The sequence below is a fragment of the Euprymna scolopes genome, chromosome 14 (assembly GCF_053919585.1).
Source record: "Euprymna scolopes isolate OS-2025 chromosome 14, ASM5391958v1, whole genome shotgun sequence".
NCBI lineage: Eukaryota > Metazoa > Mollusca > Cephalopoda > Sepiida > Sepiolidae > Euprymna > Euprymna scolopes.
The window spans coordinates 35,748,753-35,770,695 of record NC_136495.1 but is presented as its reverse complement, the minus strand read 5'-3'; the positions used below and the strand labels follow the sequence as shown (position 1 = coordinate 35,770,695).

General features: G+C 33.3%; 1 protein-coding gene across 2 annotated transcripts in view; it reads right to left on the bottom strand.

Moving 5' to 3' along the window:
- Positions 1-21,943, bottom strand: part of LOC145292945 (uncharacterized) — a 140,815-nt gene that overhangs the window by 69,356 nt on the left and 49,516 nt on the right. The window contains exons 2-3 of one of the 2 annotated variants that reach the window (XM_080139120.1): positions 16,295-16,326; positions 6,203-6,281 (exon numbers count right to left, since the gene is read on the bottom strand). In XM_080139120.1, the coding sequence (XP_079995246.1) occupies positions 6,203-6,281; positions 16,295-16,316 (101 nt within the window). In that variant the 5' untranslated portion in view covers positions 16,317-16,326. The remainder of the gene's footprint in view (positions 1-6,202; positions 6,282-16,294; positions 16,327-21,943) is intronic. The other variant, XM_080139121.1, reaches the window with a different exon arrangement.

Genomic DNA, 21,943 nt, shown 5'->3' with positions numbered 1-21,943 from the left:
GCAATCAGTGGTTGAGAAATTTCCTTGTAATTGTTTCTCTGTTTTGAGTTGTTTTATTTTTTTATATTTGTGAGCCATTGCACACCCACTTGGTAGCAGCCAATGTGAGAGATGATGACACGGCCAGAAGAGAAGATGAAGCAGAAGATGAACATGGAAACAGCATTGGAGTTAGCGATTGCTGTCGAGCGAGGGTGGGAGCGCATGATCTCACAGTACTTTTTTGTTTACTAATGACTCAATACTTATCAAAGCATGAAAGCAACTCGAGGATAATGTTTAAATGATAGTAATAGATTGACAGTTGAATGACGATGAATACCATGAAAGGATTGAAAATCTTCACATACTATTCACTTAAAATAACAGCTGATGTAGAAAACAGCAATTCTTCCCTCTTTGTCAGAAACATTACTCATAGAATGTGAGGACTAAAGGACAAAATAGGGAGGTTAGTTATAGTATTGCTGAATGTAAATCTCAGGTCTATACTGATTAATGCAGAAATAAAAAAATACTAAGTGACCGATTATAATCAAGGTCAACCTGAAAGCTCCCTTTTCATTAGCTGCTGCATCAGAGTGTTGAGGAGGGCAACAGTTCATTACCAGAATTGCTCTTAATCCTTCCTTTATAATGCTGAGTGTTTAACAAGGAGGCATCAAGTTACCATTTTGTAAGTTTTTCGTATGACTCGACCAAGAATTGAACCCTAGTCTCCTGACCCATTAGCAAACACTCTTACCATTATGCTAAACAAGCAAGTTACGAAGAAATTTATTTATTTTTTCACTCTTATTCACCCTAAACAAGGCATATTTCCACTTGGAGGCAAGGGGTTACTATTTGAGATCATGCCTACAGGTGACTGTGTAAGGAGATAAATGAGATATTTGTTCACATTACATTTAAACTTCTGCATGTTAGTACAGTCAGGGAAGCAGGAAACGGAGAGGGAATTCCAAAGTCTAGCAGTCAAAGGAAAGAAAATATTAGATTAGAAAGCTTTCCAGCATCTAGGGACCTCAACGAAAGGCTAGGATTTTGCAGCTAAACAGGTTTGTCGTGGAGTATGTCAAGGGTGTACAAGTGCAATAAGTTCATCAGAGTACATTCCATTAAAGTACTTGTAAAATAATTACATGTCAAAAAGAAATAGGTTTGCATAAAAACAAAAATTAGAAAATTAAATATCGAGTTTGAAAGCAAGTGAAAAAGAGGCAATGTGTTAGGCTATTGTTTGGAAGGGAAAGACATTTTTATTGTGTGTGTGTGTGTGTGTGTGTGTGTGTGTGTGTGTGTGTGTGTGTGTGTGTGTGTGCGAGAGAGAGAGAGAGAGAGAGAGAGAGAGAGAGAGAGAGAGAGAAAGAGAGAGAGACCTTTCTATACTAAAGTGTAAAATGTATTGTTAAGTGCAAGTTATGTAATGGATACTCATACGGATTTGACAATGAGATTTCTCCTGGGGAGGAGAGGGGCATAAGTGGGTGTGATACTAATTCTGATGAAAAGTGTGTGCCGTCAAGTTTTTGAATTTAATAAACAATGAAGACTATTTTTTAGACTGTTGCTTTTTACTAAACAAAATAAACAGTAGAGTTTTAAAAAAATATTAACTCTCAACATACTACACTGCTGTACTACTAAATAAAATACAAACACAATATTGACACGGTCCTGGATATGACCTTAAACTATATCCGATTGTGAGGCCCCAGCTTGCGGGCTTTGGGAAGTCACCTTTTAATTGCCATTGCTCTCAGATCCACTCTGACCCAGACTGCTAGTACCAGTTAGGGTCCCAACTATGGATTAAATAGAAACCAACTTAAAAAAAAGAAATATACTCTATTAAAAAATTGTTCTTCGAAATCTTTGGATTCGGCATTAAATAACCTGAAAAGGATTGATATGCCGTAAAACAAAAACAACCAACCAACATTTCTGAATTTTTGAGATGAGGATTGGTTATTTGTATTATTTGGATACATGGGACTACTGTTCTTATCTTCAGTGTGATTTTCACAATGTTTCTGTCGATGTAACCTTCGACCTTCTTCAGATGTATCTTGTTGAACTCGGGAATGTTTCTGTCGAACTCGGAAATTTGGACAGAATTTCGAATGGAACCCTTTATTTACTTCAGGGGGGTAGCGTGCTCTTGTTCCGTCAACCATATATATATATATATATATATATATATATATATATATATATATATATATATATATATATATATATATATATCTTGGAAGTTTTGTAACCTTAAAAACTATATAAAAAATAATTTAAAAAATTTAAAACAGTTTTTAGCCCTTCATTGGAAAATTATTTTGTCAGTAAATCATTCAATCTCTTGCAATTACTGAATCAACTTTCTTTCTCAAACCCACGATAATCCCAAGTTTTCAGGAATCAACAGTTGTTTACCATGAAACACTGTTTCTAGAGTTTAAAAACAAAACAGTATAATAAATCATGGCACCCAGCAGTGTTGATCAAACACCACCGCTTTTAAACAAAAGAACAAAAAAATCTTCTGACTATTGGATCTAGTTTTTTTGCTCTAGATTAATTAGGCTAACCTATTCATGTTGAAACACATATATAATTATGCTATCAAAGAGTAAATCTTTAACAAAGCAAACTTATCAAGTTAAAAAAAAGTTCAACACTATTAAGGGTAGCAGAAAACAATAATATTGACCGAAAGATGAGGAATATAAATTATATATGACTTTATTATATCATCAGAACAATAAAGAAAAGCTAAGAGGAAAATTAAGAAAAAAAGGCTCTTTAGGCCATGGCATTTCAAAGCTAAATACTTCTCGTCCAAAGATTGTACGATTATGTCCCTTCTCATCTTCTGATGAGAAGCATTTTGCTTCGAAATACCATGACCTAAAGAGGTGCTTTTCTTGATTCTCCTCTTAACTTTTCCTTATTATTCTGATGTTATATATAACGTTTATTCTTCATTTTTCATTTTAATTTTATTGAAACTTATATATACATGTATATAACATTTTAAAAGTTGGGCCTGAATAGCATTTAAGCTGACGTATCAAATTTGATGATTATCATCATTAAATTTGGTTTAAAGTTCGTTTTACATGCTTCTAGAAATTGACTTCCAAATAATCTATCGTTGGCCATCTCTTTATCCTTCTTTCTATGGTTCATCTTTATTACTTCCTTTGATGCTTTTCTTGGTCTATCCCTGCCAACTGAAACTGCTACCTCAACTGTTCTATACCTACCAACAAGAACTCATTCATTCTTTCAACATAGCCATGTCAACAGTTTCCTGTTCAGCATATATTTCAGATTCGATCTTCTTCTGAGATTCCAGAACTAAACCTATCTTTAACATTCACATTATGCATCCATCATATCAATGTTACATTATTTCGCGTCATGTAACGCATGTCCTCAACCCTCATTGGCCAGATTTCACTTCCCTACATCATAGCATATATCAGATAGACTCTTCTCTTGGTCAACAGTCGTAACACTCTGCTGGTTAGTAATGGCAGGCATTTCCTGAACCGATCTATCATCTCATAACTTCCTAACTGAACTGACAAGCAAGCAAGTGAACCTTCTCGGTTGCTGTGCAAACGTGGTTGTTGTACAGAATTTCGATGTCAAAGACAACTAGTTCTACAAAAAATACATTGCATTGTAAGAGAAACGTTAGAATCAAGAGACTGTGTTGATGAATAAAATCGAATTTGTGTAAAAGTTTTTTGTTTTTTTTAGTTAGGCCCAAAACTTAATGAGAGATGTGAAAAATCCCTAAATAGAAAATGAACACCACCATCAGATTCCTTGTCAGTTGAGTTTGATCTTAGTATAGGGATTGATTTTCAATTACATCCCCAGAGAAAGAAAGAGAGAAAATTATAAAAAGTGTGTGTTATCCAGGACCTAACCCAAAGTTGCGTCTGATTCTTTCGTCAGTTTACGGTAAGCTGCTGGAAAAAAATGACATGATTAGCCAATCAGCAGTCAGTTGACAACAAGTTCAGTGAAATAGCCAGAAATGAGAAAATACAATACACGTAAAAGTTTCTCTAAGAAACACTATTACAGACAAATTTGCATGGAGGTGCACAAATAGGAAATGTAGAACATGTACATCTGTAACATAACGCAGACCGCTATATGCAAATACCGAGCCATGAGTGATATGACGTCATAGTAAATAAATAGAAGACTATAAAAAGGAGAGCCCATTCGAGAAGACAATCATGTAAGAGAAGGAAGAAATAAATGTTGTTACAAAAAAAAAGCGAGTTGACGTTCTTTCCTATTCTTGTCTACTTTGCGACTGAGACTAAAAGATGTTTGGTAACGTTACACACTCAACTTTATCCTAACCAAATATTAATAGATGTTTCCATAAAACAATTCTCTTTGTCATTACATAAAAAAAAACACTTATTTTTATTGAAACTTTTCTTGCAAAAAAAAATAAATAAATAAATAAAATTTTAGATATTGTCTGTGAAAAAAAAGATTGTATTTTCGCTCATAATTGTTTTCATATTTTCGTCTTAAGAAACATTTCTTTGAAACATTTGTTGAAAAGAAAATTAATATACATTTCTTGAAAAAATCTAAAGCTATTTCTTTCATATAATTAAACTTACAGTAAGTCTTATCTTTTTTGTGTTAAAGTTGTGCTTTCAGCGTTTTGAATTTATCGTCTGGCAATTTAAGTGTTATTAACTTTTTCTGACGACTGCTTACCGTAAGCTGCCAAAGACCCAAACGTGACCTTGGGTCAGTCTCTGGATCAGTATCGAAAAGTAATGAGAGAGAGAGAGAGAGAGAGAGAGAGAGAGAGAGAGAGAGAGAGAGAGTGAGAGAAAGGGGGGGTAGTGAGAGTAAAAGTGAGGGAGGAATACAGAAGACATCACAAATTCAAATCGTAAACCACCATCAAAGTTTTGCTACTATAAAAAATGTAACCTGTTGGGTCACCCACTGTACCCATTATGAAGACTGCTGCACTAGAAAGTTACTTATGCCATTATGAAGACTGCTGTACTAGAAAGTTACTTATGCCTAAGAGTATCCTGTACCTCTACAAGGCCAACATTCGCCCATTTATGGAGTATTCTTGCCACATTTGAGCTGGTGCATCTGCTACTAGTCTCTCACTCTTAGACAAGGTTCAAAAGAGAGTCGCCAATTTAATAAGTCCTGCACTACCAGCTAGGCTTCAACTTCTGTCCCATCGACGAAATATTGCATCCCTGTGTCTGTTTTACAAGTATTTTAATGGTGGATGCTCTGAGGAACTACAAGCTCTTGTACCCCCTCAATGTAAATACCCCTGACAAACCCGACAAGCAGCAAAATCCCCCCCTACACGGTAGACATTCTCAGATTCCAGAAAGCCTTCTATTTTAATAGTTTCTTCCCTAGGACTGCAAGATTTTAGAATTCCCTTCCGGGTTCCTGCTTTCCTGACTGTACTGACATGCAGAAGTTCAATTGTAATGTGAACAAACATTTTGCTGCTCAACTCCTTATCTAGTATCCCTGAAAATTATGTCTCAGATAATAGCCCCCTACATCAAAGTGGCGCTGTGCCTTGTTTGGGGTGAAAATGTAATTTGAAAAAAAAAGATATTTAAAAAAAAATGATATGTAGTTTTCTTGAAGCATTGTATGAGATAAGTATGTAGCAGAGATTTAAAAGGCTATCACAATGCGATGAATGGGGTATAGTCGGTGTTGATGAGGAAAGACGAAAACAAGTGACAGTTTACAAATCAATAAGTATATACATATATGTCTTTATATTTTTTTTGTTTTATAATGGAATGCTTTAATCTTTTTATTATTTTCTTTTCTTTATTAACTTCAACTGTGAATAAACGAAGAAAAATAAAGAGAAACAGAAGTGAGAGCGATAAACACCATATAAAATAAAAGCGTGGAGTGAGGGTAAAACCTACCATGAGAAAGTGATAGATAGAAAATTAGTAAGAGATGGGTCACTTAGTGTGTTAGTTGATGGCCAATGTTTTTTTTTTCAAAGATAACTCAATCCCAAAATGGAGCATTATTTTAGCATGTATTTTGTGAGCTAAAAAAATATAGAAAAAAGCCTTATGGAAACAAACTCTGATTAACTGATTAATAGGCGACAGGTGAGTGCATTTCTATCTTAATGTTGACTTACTGAGCCGTTGCTTTTGGCTGGTCAGTTTGTTTATTTCCATCGTTTGAAGAATCTTCAGCCAGATTAACTTTGGATTTCTCTGTAAGCAAGCAACACATTGTTAGTATTAGAAATTGTTAGTTGCAAATACCAATACAAGCAAATACCAATGAAAGCAAATACCATAGACAAACATTATCAGAGTTATTTTCAAGCATTAAGTTACAGAGTACAACAGTTTTAACAACCTTCGTTTTGTCTTTCCAGTTATATATATATATATATATATATATATATATATATATATATATATATATATATATATATATATATATATATATATATAATAGGTAAGATCTTTAAAACATGCTACACGTTAAGCATGGCAAAATATTTCCTACTCTCAAATTAAAAAAAAGTTTTTCAACTCTTTTTTTAATTTTCAAAATTTTTTCTGCTTGTTGAAATCAGTAATGATCGAAACGGTCTGCACATCGTAACAAGATATGACTATATTTACGTAAAGAAAGTAAAATTATAAATTTGCTCTCTTAGATTTAGCACTATCAACGACCCTTGTCGGAATTCAATGATTCTAATCTTTTGCATATTTTCAACCTGAAATATATATATATATATACTAGCTGTATATATCTGACGTTGCCAGGTTGAAATAATATACATTGATGCGATGGCGTCATATATGACGTCATCATATATAATGTCATCTGTCATATATGACGTTTTTGTGAACAAAGTATAAACGATGTAACCATATATGACGTCATCTGCTATGACGTCATATGTGACATATATTGTGAGCAAACACAAACAAACAGCTTTATTATAATATATATAATGTTGTATACCTGTCTGTCTGTTTGTTGAAACAAACAGACAGGAATATGGCTTTATCAATATATACATATATATATATACATATACATATATATATATATATATATATATATATATATATATATATATATATATATATATATATATATATATATAAGAGCAAATAGTTAATAAAACATGTTAAAAAACACTTTGAAAAAGAGTTAAAAACATATTTAATCTTAAAAGGAAACACTAAATAAGTGGATAGTCCTTAATCCGCAGAGTTTCGAAGAAATACCTTCCTTCTCATCAGAGGGCAGGATTTAGCAAAATGCGGGATCGGATTTTGCTTGCAAAAGTATTTGATGAAACTACAAGTAAGTCATAGATCTACTTGGTAACAAAAAGTGAAGCAGAGGGAATAGGGAGAAGAAAAAAGTGATTTCACATGAATGGATAGTCTGGTGAAAGGTAAAGTATCCAATGACGATAAAATCCAAAAATGCAAATCCAAGAAAGTTAGTTAAATTTCCATTCGCACAAGTAAAATCCAAGGGAATCGTATAATTGTAACATGGCCCAAAATAATCCAAAAGGCCAAAATCCGTGGAATAATTCACAAATAGGTACAATGAAAAGGGGAAAGAATTCCAATAAAAGAAAAATAAATATGCATTAGAGTCGGTTGCCGAAGCAAGGCTAAATTAAGAAAAATGATTGAAGAAGAGAGAAAAAAGATGATTGAAGAAGAAGAAGAGAGAAAAAATTGAATGGTGATTGAATTAAATATAAAATAGAAAAGCCAATGTCAAAATGACCCAGAAAAGATGACGTTAAAAGGCGCCAAAAAATATAGAGCAAAAAGAGGCCAACTGAAATGTACTTAAGAAAATATCAGCAGGAGACACCAAATGGAAAAATAAAATTTATGGGGAGAGGATGGCCGGTATCTACAAAATCCGGATAAAGCAAGTAAGTATGTAAATAATGCATACAGTAAAATATAAGTAAATACACATACAGGATATGAATGTGTAGGTAGATTGATATATTTGATAGATAGGAATATTTAAACACTAAAACGGAAATTGCAGATAAAAAACCGGCCAAACAAAGAAATAAAGAATTAAAATAAAGGATTATTAAGTTATAAAGTATTAAGAAAGTATGTAGAAAAAAGGATAATGTTACAGTAAAATTATATATCTATCTGAAAGGTTAAACTAATAGCTATGTAATTTCAAAATCACCATGATTAAATTTGGACTTATGTTTACAGAAAGAGATCAGTTCGATTTTAGAATTTATTATATTGTTACTTTGAAGGGAAGTAATTATAATTATAGCTTCGGTTCTTGAAGGGAAGTAATTATAATTATAGCTTCGGTTCTGGAGTATAAGACTTAATTTTTTATGATAGTCCATTTGATTGAAAAGGGGGCATTATTAGAATTAAGTTTTTTTTCATTAAAGTGGTTAGAGAAGTTCCTTGGTTATTATTAGAATTATGGTTGTTAAAAGAAGAAATGTGGTTTGATATTCTTTTCTTAATGTTGAAGTAGCGCCGATATATGTATGTACTTTATTAAAAGATCGAGATCTGAAATTAATATTAATTTGCTGATTTGTATTAGGGAAATAGTTTGAATTTTGTTCATTGTGTTCAACAAAGGGTGGGACAATGATTGTATGAGGGCTGTTTTGGAGGGGATAATGAGTGTTGTTAGTGTTAGGATGGCTGTTAGGAGAAATATTATTCTCATTATTATTATTATTATTATTATTATTATTATTATTATTATTATTATTATTATTATTATTATCATCAATATTATTATTGCTAGTTGTATGATTGTAGATGGAGGGGATGCTCGAGTGGTATATTGGATTAGTAACTATATCAGATGGAGAATGGGAAGAAGGATAACTTGAAGACAAAATATTACTGTCTGTTATGGGAGGATTGCATGGGAGCTCAATAATTGGATACAATCATTATTGAGTGGGCAAAGATGTTTGTTATTACAATTACAGCTAGTTTTGGGTTTAATTGGGAAAGGGATTTTTTGGGCTGATTTAATTTTTTTGTTATTAGATGTTAAGATTCTTTGTGCTAAATTAGGCATTGTTGAATAAGAAATCCTTATTGAGTTTTTATTGAAAATAGAACTATATCTGTGTAGTTATTTGAAAGAGTTTTGTACAATGTTGAAGAATTCCTTAGGTATATTAGTTTTCACATTTACGCTAAATGGGGGATTAAACCAAATATTTTTCTTTCTCCTGATGTGACTGGGTGAGTTAGAGGTATTACGATTAGTATTTTGGTTTGGATTATATATGTAGACTGGTTCATTGTTATTGATAACAGCAGATCTTGTTATTGCGAGTCATATTGTGTGTGTGTGTATATATATATATATATATATATATATATATATATATATATATATATATATATATACACACACATATATATATTATGATTTGATGTCATATCAGATGATGTATATTGTTTCGCCCTGGCAACGCCAGATATATATAGCTAGTATAGAAAGTTACTTATGCTTGAGAGTATCCTGTACCTCTACAAAGCCGTCATTCGACCATGCATGGAGTATTATTGCCATATTTGGGTTGCACATTTGTTACTAGTCTCTCCTAGACAAGATTAAAAAAAAGTATCGCCAACAGGATAGGTCCTGCACTGTCAACTAAACTTCAACTTCTGTCCCCTCAGCCAAATGTTGCATCTCTGTGCCTGTTTACAAGTATTTTAATGGAGAGTGCTCCGACGAACTACAAGCCGTCGACATAACTACCCCCAACAAATCTGACAAAGAACAAAATCCTACTCCTACACTGGAGATCCCTGGATACCGGAAAGTCTTTTACTCAAATAGCTTCTCTCAAATTCAGATTTTGGAATTCCCTCCTGGGCCCCTGTTTCCCAGACTGTACTTACATGCAGAAGTTCAAGTGTAATGCGAACAGTCACTTTGCTGCTCAATTCCCTACATAGCATCCCTGTAAATTTGGTCTGAAATAGTAGCTCCTTGAACTTTAACCCCTTGGCAGCCAAATTTCTGTCCGAAAACCAATTAAAAAGATTTCCCCAAATCTCAATATTACCTACGTCAAATCTTGAGTCTGTAGACTGAAAATTGAGAGAGTAGTTTGGTAGAGAAATATACACACACAGACAGACACACAGACAATTTCACTTTTATATATATACTAGCATTTCAGCCTGGCGTTTCCTGTGTGTATGGAGCAGAAAAAAAAGTGATAGTAGGAAGGCAGGTTCAAACCCATACCGTGAAAAAAAAAAACTGACGTCTATGCTGTTATGACCACCGCCAAACCGGAGGTGACAGTTTTTAAAATTAAGGCTAGACAATCGAAAGGAGAGGATGACTTTTAAAAATATCAGCGAAAAAGGCGACCCCACCCCCACCCTGTAGAAAAGTTCCAAGTAGTGGTGAAGATATTAATGTTTTTAGCCAATTTTTCGATATTTGTCCTCTGAAATGTCGGACTTTAAAACGATACTGATCTTGGTAAAATCCGTCGCCTCTGTCGAAAGTTTTAGGCAGATATGCAAACATACATACATTTATATATAGGTAACTAAAAATTTTCGCCCCAAACCAATTAAAAAGCTTGCCCCATCTCTGAATACCCTTTATGTAAAATTTCAAATGTTTAGACCAGAAATTGTCTGAGTAATTTGGTAGAGACAGCAAAGGTCAATTTAAAAAATTTTTTTACTCCTATTATGACCCCTTAACATTTATTGTTTTGGGCTCAAATCAAGTTATTAAGTTAGATCCATGTCAAAGAATTGTTGAACTTTGACCTCTTAACAGCCAATTTCTGGCCGAAAACCGACCACAAAGATTTTCCCAAATCTCAGTAGCCTGTAAATCAAATTTCGAGTCTGTAGACTGAAAATTGACAGAGTTATTGCGTAGATACATACACAGAGACATACAGACACGTTCACTTTTATATACCTACATTTCAGCCCAGCGTTGAGCAAAAAAAAAAAAGTGGTAGTAGGAAGGCAGGCTCAAACCCGTACCGTGAAGGAAGGAGGAAAAGAACGGGAAAAAACCTGACGTCTTTGCTGTTACGACTACCGCCAAACCGTAGTGACGTAGGTTTAAATTAAGGCTAGACAATCGAAAAAAGGAGATAACTTTAAAAAATATCAGCGAAAAAAGTGACCCCCCCCTGTAGAAAAGTGCCTAGTTGAAGGGGAAGATATTAATGTTTTTAGCCAATTTTTCCATATTTGTCGTATGAAAGGTCGAACTTTAAAACGATACTGATATTGGTAAAATCCGTCGCTTCTATTGAAAGTTTAAGGCAGACATGCAAACAGACATACATACATACACAATTGGTAACTAAAAATTTTCGACCCAAACTGATAAAAAAGCTTGTTCTATCTCTGAATACCCTTTATATAAAATTTCAAATATTTAGACCAGAAATTGTCTTTAGTAATTTGGTAGAGACAGCAGAGGTCAATTTTTTTTAAACTTTGACCCCTATTATGACCCCTTAACATTTATTGTTTTGGGCTCAAGTCAAGTTATTAAGTTAGATCCATGTTCAAGGAACCTATATCAAAAAATTTCAAGTGCCTAGACCCAAAATTGTCGGAGGAGTTTGGTAGAGTTCTCAAAGGTCAAATCGTTGAACTTTGACCCCTTAATCGCCAAATCTGGCCGAAAACGGATTACAAAGATTTTCCCAAATCTCAGTACTCTGTATATCAAATTTCGAGTTTGTAGACTAAAAATTGGCAGAGTTATTGCGTAGGGAAATGTACACAGATACACAGACAGACACAGAGACATGTTCACTTATATATATATATATATATATATATATATATATATATATATATATGGTCACCCATCTGGAACTGGCCAGGCTCAATGTTACTTAACTTTGGTGATCTGGCGAGAACTGGTGTGTCAATGTGATTGTGCCATATATGGGTAACCATTTGGGATTGCTAGGCACTGTATGTACCACGTCGAGTCATAGAAATTTCCAGGTTGGTATCTGGGGGCGCATTAATTCACTGGGAAAGATGCACCTCTAGTCTTCGTTAAGACATACATCTAGCTGAAGGGAACTCTGATGTAAAAACCTGCGGTCTACTGTACACTCTGTCCTGTGGCAGTCATCTGCACTAACAAAGATTAGAAATAATACCAAAAAGTGTGGTTGGTTCTACACAAAGTCTTCACCACTCTAAACAAATCATCTGTGTGGATTTCCAAGCAACTTAATTGCTGTGGTGGAACCTCCTATGTCAAAATCGACAGGAGAGTGCATCATATATATACAGAATCCTTATTTTTTCTATGTAATGGCTTGCATTAAAGTTTAAAATGCAAAAGTCAAGTATCATGCTTCAATTGTGCTCTAAACAGAAACATTCATTTCGAACGTGCCCCCTATCATATCAAAAAACCTACTATTAATTTCATATGCCTGGCCTTTCTGCTTGTGCAGTGATAATGGCTTGAATTTGTTTAAGATGCAAAAGTTAAGTATCATGGTTCAATTGTGCTTTAAACAAAACTTTCATTTCGAATGTACCCCTGTCATATCAAAGAACCTAACGTTGATTTTTATATACTGAGCGTTTCTGCTTGTGTGATAATAAAACTTCTCAAATGCCTTTGTAATGTTAGGCTATATAAGGTGTTAACTTTGGTCAAAATCGATTTTCAGTGGATTTTTTTCTCTTATCGATATTTATCCAAAGGTATTTCAATACAAAACCTATCTAAAGACATTGCCAGATACATAAAGTACATTTGTGTGAAATTTCATAAAAATCGGCCCAGCCGTTATGGAGACTATTAAGAACAAATTCTCTCTCTCTCTCTCTCTCTCTCTCTCTCTCTCTCTCTCTCTCTCTCTCTCTCTCTCTCTCTCTCTCTCTCTCACACACACACACACACACACACACACACACACACATACACACAGAGTTCCTTTTATATAATAGATAGATAGATAGATAGATAGATAGATGTATTATATTACTCATCAACACAAGAGAGGAGGTGGAGGGTCGATACCAAATTATCTCCTCTCTATTGAACTGACTTTATATTTGCAGTATTCCGGGTGACTGGTTTTAATTCATATGCTCCACCATACATTATAAGGATTAGCTATATAATTAATTACCCATTGTCGTGAGAGATACAAACAATTATACTTAAAGGAACAGTTAGAATCTTAAAAAGATCTCTCAGTTGAAATGTATAAGATAGCGGTGTGAATGTTTAGCATCTGATAGGATGCTCCATCCCCAACTAGAACAAAATGATAAGAAAATTGGAAAAAAAACGTATTAACTTTACTTCATTCTCTACATCAGTCTTCCTCCAATCTGAGGTCCTGGATATGACCTTAAACTATATCCAGTGGTGAGGCCCCAGATTTCGGGCTTTGGGGAGTGTGGAGCCACCCTTTAATTGCCATTGCTCCCAGGTCCACTCCGACCTGGAGTGGTAATACCTGTTAGGGTCCCAACTATGGGTTAAATAGAAACCGACTTGAAAACAACAAATATATTCTATTAAAAATTTTTGCTTCAATCTTTTTTATTCGGCATTAAATAACCTGAAAAGGATTGATATGCCGTAAAACAAAAACAACCGACGAACCAACCATCCTCTAATCTGAACGACACAAATATTTAAATTAAAAGAGTTTTTCTGTATTTGAATGCATGCACCATATATTCAAGTTGTAAAGGGAGATCACTCTCATTGACCTAAATCTTAGAAAAAGTTTTAATGAATTAACATTGATCAGTTTATATTAGTTTCTTGAACAGGGTTGGTACAGTACCTGGCCATGTCCATTTCCATCTTTACCTAGTTGCGACTGCTTTGTAGCTCGTATATTTAAAATATCTATATAATATTCTGCTTGTCCCGTCTTTATTTAGTTTGTGTTAAGCTTTGAAAAAGGCTAAATACAATTTTTGAAGGCCAAACTGGTTTAAAAACAAAAGGCCAAATTTGAGAAATTCGGTTTTTAAAAATACTTGTCAACCCTGGACAATAATATGAGAGTGACCTCTTTTTGATGTAGCCTCGTTTATGAATATCATTATAATAATATATGATCATTGTTGTAATGTTGTGAGAAAGGAACTCATAGTACTTTCGACGTGCAGCAGTTCTTCACCGAAGATAGAAGTTAACAAACAGCTACATACAAAAAAAAGGGACAATTCAAAAGAAACAGGGAAGAAAAAAAGAACATTATCTGCAAAGAGGTGCTGGACTGAAGGAGTAAATTAAAAATTGTCTCTAACAATGGGATTTTTATTATTTATTATTTTTATTTATTATTAATGTTGAACTATGTGGCTCAATATTACTTCCTAAGTATTTATTTATTATATTTATTATATATTATATATATTTATACTTATTAATTTATCTCACTTGGGTCAGTTCTATATTTAAAATACAATGGACACTGTTTTCATAGAAATGTTAATAAACTCATATTTGCTGCATGTTTTTAAATTTTTCTGTACAAAAAATTAATTTTTTGCGCTATCCAAAAAAAAATAAATAAAATAACAGCTTTATCAGAACATTTTTTTTTTTTTTTTTACATAGGCATCACCACATTATCAAGGCCCAGAGGCCACTCAAGGATAAGGGTTAAAGAGTGTACAGTAGAAATTGGACAATATAGTAATCATTAGTAATGAAAATTTGGTAAATTTGATAACTTATATGGAACGGCTCATCAAGAACTTATTTACTTTAGACTTGAACACAGCCATATTGTAGTCAGCCGGAAAGCAGGAAAACAGAAGACAATTCCACAGGCGTGCAGTTCTAAGAAAGAAGCTTTGTTCATGGAATCTACGTTTAGGTTTAGGCACATATAAAGAGTGGGGGGAATTATTGATAGTGTTTACAGCTAGACGAGTGTTTCTTGTGAAAGTTTGGCGAGGGGGGACCATAGATTGAAGCTCAGTTGAACACTTTCCATGAAAATAACGATACATCAGAGACAAACTCGCAACATCTCTTCTGTGAGATAGAGGTTGCAGCGAAGAGAAAAGGACATCTCCTACGAGGCTACGAAGTCTATTTTGAACTCTATCAAGGCAGGCCAAGTCCTTTCTAGCAGCTCCTGCCCAGATGTGGCAACAGTATTCCATCTTTGGACGTACCTGGCTCTTATATAGATAGAGAATAGCATCAGCAGTGAGATATCTACCGGATCGATAGAAAGATCCCACCATTTTTCCAGCGGCCTTGGCAACAGATTTGATGTACGTATTCCATTTAAGATCAGATAAGAACATATTTTTTGATTCTGTGTATTGTCTCTGCTAGTAAAAAAAATGCTACTTAGCATTTGTATGAAAGGGTAAGTAACTATGATGACTGTATTTACATATTGTTTTTAATAGCAAAAACATTAGAAATTATGTGTTTAAGTAAAAATAATTTGCTTCAAACTAATGCTGAATGCTCATTATGTCTATTTATCAAGTAAAAAATGTCATTTAGTTTTAAAAAAAAATATTTATGTAACCTTTTGCTGCATTAATATGCTAATTTCTTTAAAATTATAAAACATATATCCAGTTAAAAAATTCTTTTGGACATCGTAAAAACTATTGCCTAATGCGTATCTACTTATTTCCTTTGTTCGTCGAGCAATCAAGTGTTTCTATCTGAATACAAACAAACTCCAAAAAATACTAAAACTTTTTAATAATATATACTAGTGATGGGACGAGTCCAATATTTTTTCCTGATTCTGATACAATTACCGATTCTGATTCTTTTTAAATTTCTAAATATGGAGTTGTTATGTTTTTGGTGGGGAGGATCCAATTACTATATAAAACCATGTAATATATGCATATGTTTTCGCAAACATAAAAATTATTCTTGCGAAGTGTTCGATTTTAGTTTTACTGAGAGTTTAAAATCAATAACTATTCATAATTTTATCATTAAAACGAGCCATAGAAAATTAAGTTTTAAACAATTGAAAACAAAATGAATCGTTTTGATGCATCAGAAAATAGGCACAAATTTTTTTGATTCTGATATCTCCGAAAGTTTCGATTTTTTTTTTGATTCCCAATTTTGATTAATCGTCCCAACACTAGTATATACATTGAGTAACAGCTGTTGCTCCAAAATGCACAAACTTAGAAGCATTTTATTCAAAATATTTTACACTTACTTTGGGCAGCATTGTTTTCCATACTTTTATTTCTGAAAAAGAAAAAAATATAAAATCAACCTCGAGATAAAATGAAGAACAAGCAGTGTTAATAATTTTTAAAATATAATCAGCATAAGCAGATAAATAATTAGGATTTACATATTATTATTCATCGGACGACTGTTCTCATCTTGAGTGTGATTTTCACAACGTTTCGGTCGATGTAACCTCTGACCGTCTTCAGGTTATCTTGTCGGACTCTGGAACTTGGACAGAATTTTGAACGGAACCCTTTATTTACTTCACAGGGGTAGCGTGTTCTTGTTCCATCACTCTTTATCTGTACCTAAATCAAAACGTGGATTCCATGAACAAAGCTTCTTTCTTAGAACTGCACGCCTGTGGAACTCTGTTCCGTCTGCCTGCTTCCCACCGCACTACAACTTGGATGTGTTCAAGTCCAATGTTAACAAATTCCTAATGAACCGCCCCCTTAAGTAAACACTTCATCAAATCTCCACACTAACGTAATGTACTTGCAATAACCCTTATCCCTGAGTGGCTTGCGGGCCTTGATAAGTGGTGATAACTGTGTAAAAAAAAAATATAAAAAAAAAGGTTCTAAGTAATTCACAATTGTATTTTTGTATTTTTTTTTGGTTGCCCACACTGAGGATTGAACCTTCAACTTTCACTTTTTACAATTGATTTTTCCAAACACTCTAATCACTGCGCCACGGGTCCTTGCAGTACGAATTTTAGGAGCCTTAAACCTATTTTTATTTCTAGTTGTAAATATCACTATTTATTACTAATTATTACTATATATTAATATATATCTATCTCTATATTAATGCAGGTTACATCGACCGAATGTTGTGAAAATCACACTCAAGATGAGAACAGTAGTCCTATGAATAATAATACGAATAAACAATCCTCATCTCAAAAATTCAGAAACGTCAATTAGGATTTATATATTAAATCTTTACTTTGTGTAAATCATGTATATATATATATATATATATATATATATATATATATATATATATATATATATATATATATATCTCAAGCATATAAAGTAAAGTTGGTCTCTTTCTCGATTTTTGTCATCAATAGTTTTCTTCCTACAAAAAATTAATATTTGTTTGTGGTTTGTCAGTTTATTTTTGGATGGATCGTTGTTAAGAAGAATAAAATGTAATTTCATTTAGTTACTTCCAAAAAATGCTTTGACTGTGTTGGAATTATTTTCATACAGACGCCATCTAAAAAAAAGAAAAAAAAAAAAGTAGTAATCAATGCAGAGTTACTACCTATTGTTTAGAAGAAAAATTAGATTTTGAAAAAGAAAAAAGTAGCATATTTACGCCCTCCATCCACCAGAAAAATTTGTAAGTAAAGTCATTACCAGGCAATATCAGATAAGTACAGCTAGTAATATATATACAGGGTGGGATGATAAAAATGTCGCTCTAAAGAAAACAACACTACAGCCTTATTTTAAAACTTTTATTGAAAAAATAAATTCAAGTAGCTTGATTATGTAGTAGAGCTGACATCTGTTTAATGTAGCCACCTTCAGCCTCAATCACCATCTCGATATGGGTCTGGAACTGAGAGAATGCCTTTTCAACAGGCATCAATTGGGAGCTCAGCGAATACTTGGTGGATGGCGGCATTCAGGCTGGCTTTGGTGTTGTGGGAGGTCATGTTGGTGATGTTCTCGACGTATGACGAAACGAAGTAGTCCAGACAAAACCAAAACAGTTTATCAAACTCTTGAGATCAAATGTTTGGCACGAATAGCAGGTTCAAAAGTTGAGTTGCTGATAACATTGGCTTTAACCGAGTTTCAAGGTCGGACAATAGATTAAGTCACTAGTGGTTTGCACTTCTTATTCATTCATGTCAAATGTATAGATTTAAATTGTCATCTTTATCAGCAATTCTTTCAGCAAGTAATTGTGTCGCCTCACACGTCACAAGGCACACACAGGCAAATTATCAAAGTGCTAGGATTAGTTCACCTCCTTTTTATTGGGTTGTTTATAATATTATCACTCCTGTATAGGATGATCCCCAAAACATGCTACCAACGAAGTCGTTAATAAAATTCATAATCTTTTATGTAATCTAACACATTTGGTATAAATACACTTCAATCTATGTCGAACCATTAAGTACCCGTTTTTTTTTGGCTAAGAGCAAAAAGTGGTGTATGTTTTGATAGTGTTATAACTTGTGAGGTCTTATTGAATACACTATTGTATACCAGGTTTAATTCAATGCACTATTCAAGTCTATACATAACTTTTTAATTTTTCTTTTTTTTTTACATAGGCATCACCACATTATCAAGGCCAAGAGGCCACTCGAGGATAAGGGTTAAAGAGTGTACAGTAGAAATTGGGCAATATAGTAATCGTTAGTAATGGAAATTCGGTAAATTTGTTAACTTATATGGAACGGCTCATCAGAAACTTGTTTACGTTAGACTTGAAGACAACCATATTGTAGTCATCTGGAAAGCAGGAAAACGGAAGACAATTCCATAGGTGTGCAGTTCTAAGAAAGAAGTTTTGTTCATGGAATCTACGTTTAGGTTTAGGCACAGATAAAGAGTGGGGGAAATTTAGTGATAGTGTTTTCTGCTAGACGTGTGTTTCTTGTGAAAGTTTGGCGAACTTACATTAAACATCGATTAACTTATATTAAACATCGATTTATCATTCTCAAATCATTTCTCTCTATGCAACACGTGTCCTTGACCCCTTAATATTAACTATCATCCCATACAAGTGTAAACTTACTGATCTTTACTGTAATTAACATAAACGACTTTATTACATGTGTCAGATTCCATTCATTAACTGGAGAATTGATTTAAGTCAAATCTTTGGCGCTTCTACGGATATGAGCACAAGTGAAAATCACAGTTCAAAATAAAATAAAAGAAAATTTTTGATATACTTATGTACAAGGCAAAAATAAGTATCTACGCTAAAAATTAAGAAAAATTATTGTTGTGGTGTTAGTATTTGAATAATTGATAAGGGAGACACAGAACAATGAAATTTGTTCGAGTCATCAGCTCTTGGAAAGCTGTCGTCCATGACTGAGGAAACCTCCCTCCCCTAGTTTTATTATTAAAGTTTTCTTTCCCTTAGATGGGTGATCTGACAAGATCTACAGGTCCATCATACCGAGAGTGGTAACTATGCGCCTGGTTTCTACACCAGGTATTTCTGCACCCCGCATGGATGAAGATATTGAGTATGTTACTTTAAAGTTTTTCTCTATTCTATACAGATAAGCGTAGGATTGGAGATAGATTCCCCTCTAACATTTACAAGAAATTTTATCTTTCAAGTAATGTGAGAAAACCAATCTACTCTAGCAACTAATTTATTTTAAAATGAGTGAATGGGATATTAATGATAATTACTTGAACATGCAAGAGAATATAAAGCCAAGAAAACAAAAGAAATGGTGGGACTAGATCTACATAAAGAGGTTCCACACAACACGGACAGATAGATGCACTTAACTTGGTGTTCTTCGAGTGACCCATATTAGTCTAGCTAAAAAATCAGTATCTCCACATGGAATGAATTGGGGTGTAAAAATTAGCGTTTATTTGAGAGCAGTAAGAGGGAGGGAGGGAGGATCTGCCTTAAGAGCAAAATGTGGGCTTTGATTTTTATACTTCCTTCTTTTATTTAATTGAAACGGTATAATTTTTGATTTCCGTATTAATAATTTAAAGCATATAAACTCATTTTCTAAAGGTGAGGAATGCTAGAAAAGAGAGGCGTATTTCCAATTTTCTATTATATCTGTACATATATTTCTAACTATTACTAATATATAGGGCTGTGAGAACAGAACACTCCCCCTCCCCTACTGTTCCGACTCCTGAGTATATATCTGTTAATATCTTATATGTTTTTATAAAGACTGATGTGGTTCTCGGTTGATTAGCTGAATCTAACTGTGATATACTCTTGAGTCAAAAGAACGAAAAGAATATGCCGCTGTCACAGCCCTACTAATGTATTACAAACAAGATGACATGCAAGAACAGTTAATTAAATATGTATTAACGAAAATACATGAAAGAAGTAATTGAGCTATATCTTGGCTCACTGTTGGGCTAGTGGTGACGACCATCTTCTCCATGTGTCCGTCTCTGACTGACTTGGTAAACCGGTCTTCATTACCTGGAGGTGACGTCATGGAATAGTTCATTGTTTCAGGCAGTAGGGGTGCGTCCCCACCAATTATCAAGTAGAATTTTAATTAAAAATAAAAACCAGTTTTATCGTATTTTATTGATCTGCCACTAATAAGAATGAAAATCCTGTAAAGCAGGGGAAGATAATTCAGTCTGTCATTTAATCAAGTAATAAAGAATGACTGAATCGACAAAATATGAAAACTGATTTTTATTTTTAATTAAAATTCTACTCAATAATTTTTCCTAGTATTTGGTGAAGATATTTATTTTTGCATGATATGTAAGTATATCAAAGAGATTTTACTTGGAATGCGATTTTCACCTGTACCTTATACTGTACATTATACTATACCTTATACTGTACATTTTACTGTACCTTATACTGTACATTATACTGTACATTATACTGTATCTTATACTGTACATTATACTGTACCTTATATTGTACATTATACTGTACATTACAATGTACCTTATACTGTACATTATACTGTACATTACACTATACGTTATACTGTACCTTATACTGTACCTTATGCTATACATTATACTGTACATTATACTGTACCTTATACTGTACATTATACTATACCTTATACTGTACATTTTACTGTACCTTATACTGTACATTATACTGTACATTATACTGTATCTTATACTGTACATTATACTGTACCTTATATTGTACATTATACTGTACATTACAATGTACCTTATACTGTACATTATACTGTACATTACACTATACGTTATACTGTACCTTATACTGTACCTTATGCTATACATTATACTGTACATTATACTGTACCTTATACTGTACATTAAACTGTACTTTATACTGTACATTATACTGTACCTTATACTGTACATTATACTGTACATTATACTGTACAGTGTGTCCCAAAATTCTCTGACACATTTGTAGGTCAAAAACAAAATTAAATAACAATTAAATAAAGAAAATATATTTTTTGTTCAATGTATGTAGAATGCCATTTTATTTCACACAGTCTTAAATATTAAATCGGACAAATGCTTCCCATCATTGCTAACACACGATTGTAGAAATTCACGAAAATTTTCAATATATCGACGGATCATTTTGGGTGGAATAGCAGCTATTTTGGAACGAATAGCGTGTTTTGATTCTTCAAAAGATCGAGGGCAGTGGCTGAATACTTTTGACTTCAAATATCCCCACAAGAAAAAATCGCAAGTGTTTAGATTAGGCAATCTTGTGGGCCAACTAATATTACCACGCAAAGAAATCAAATGATTCGGGAATATTTGCTTAAAAAAGTGCATAAATACAGATAAATATGAATTTTAACCCAATTAATATAAAATGACATGTATAAGTACCAACTGAACAAATAAAGAAATCTCAATGATAAAACAAGGACTGTTGGACATTCATAATTGGA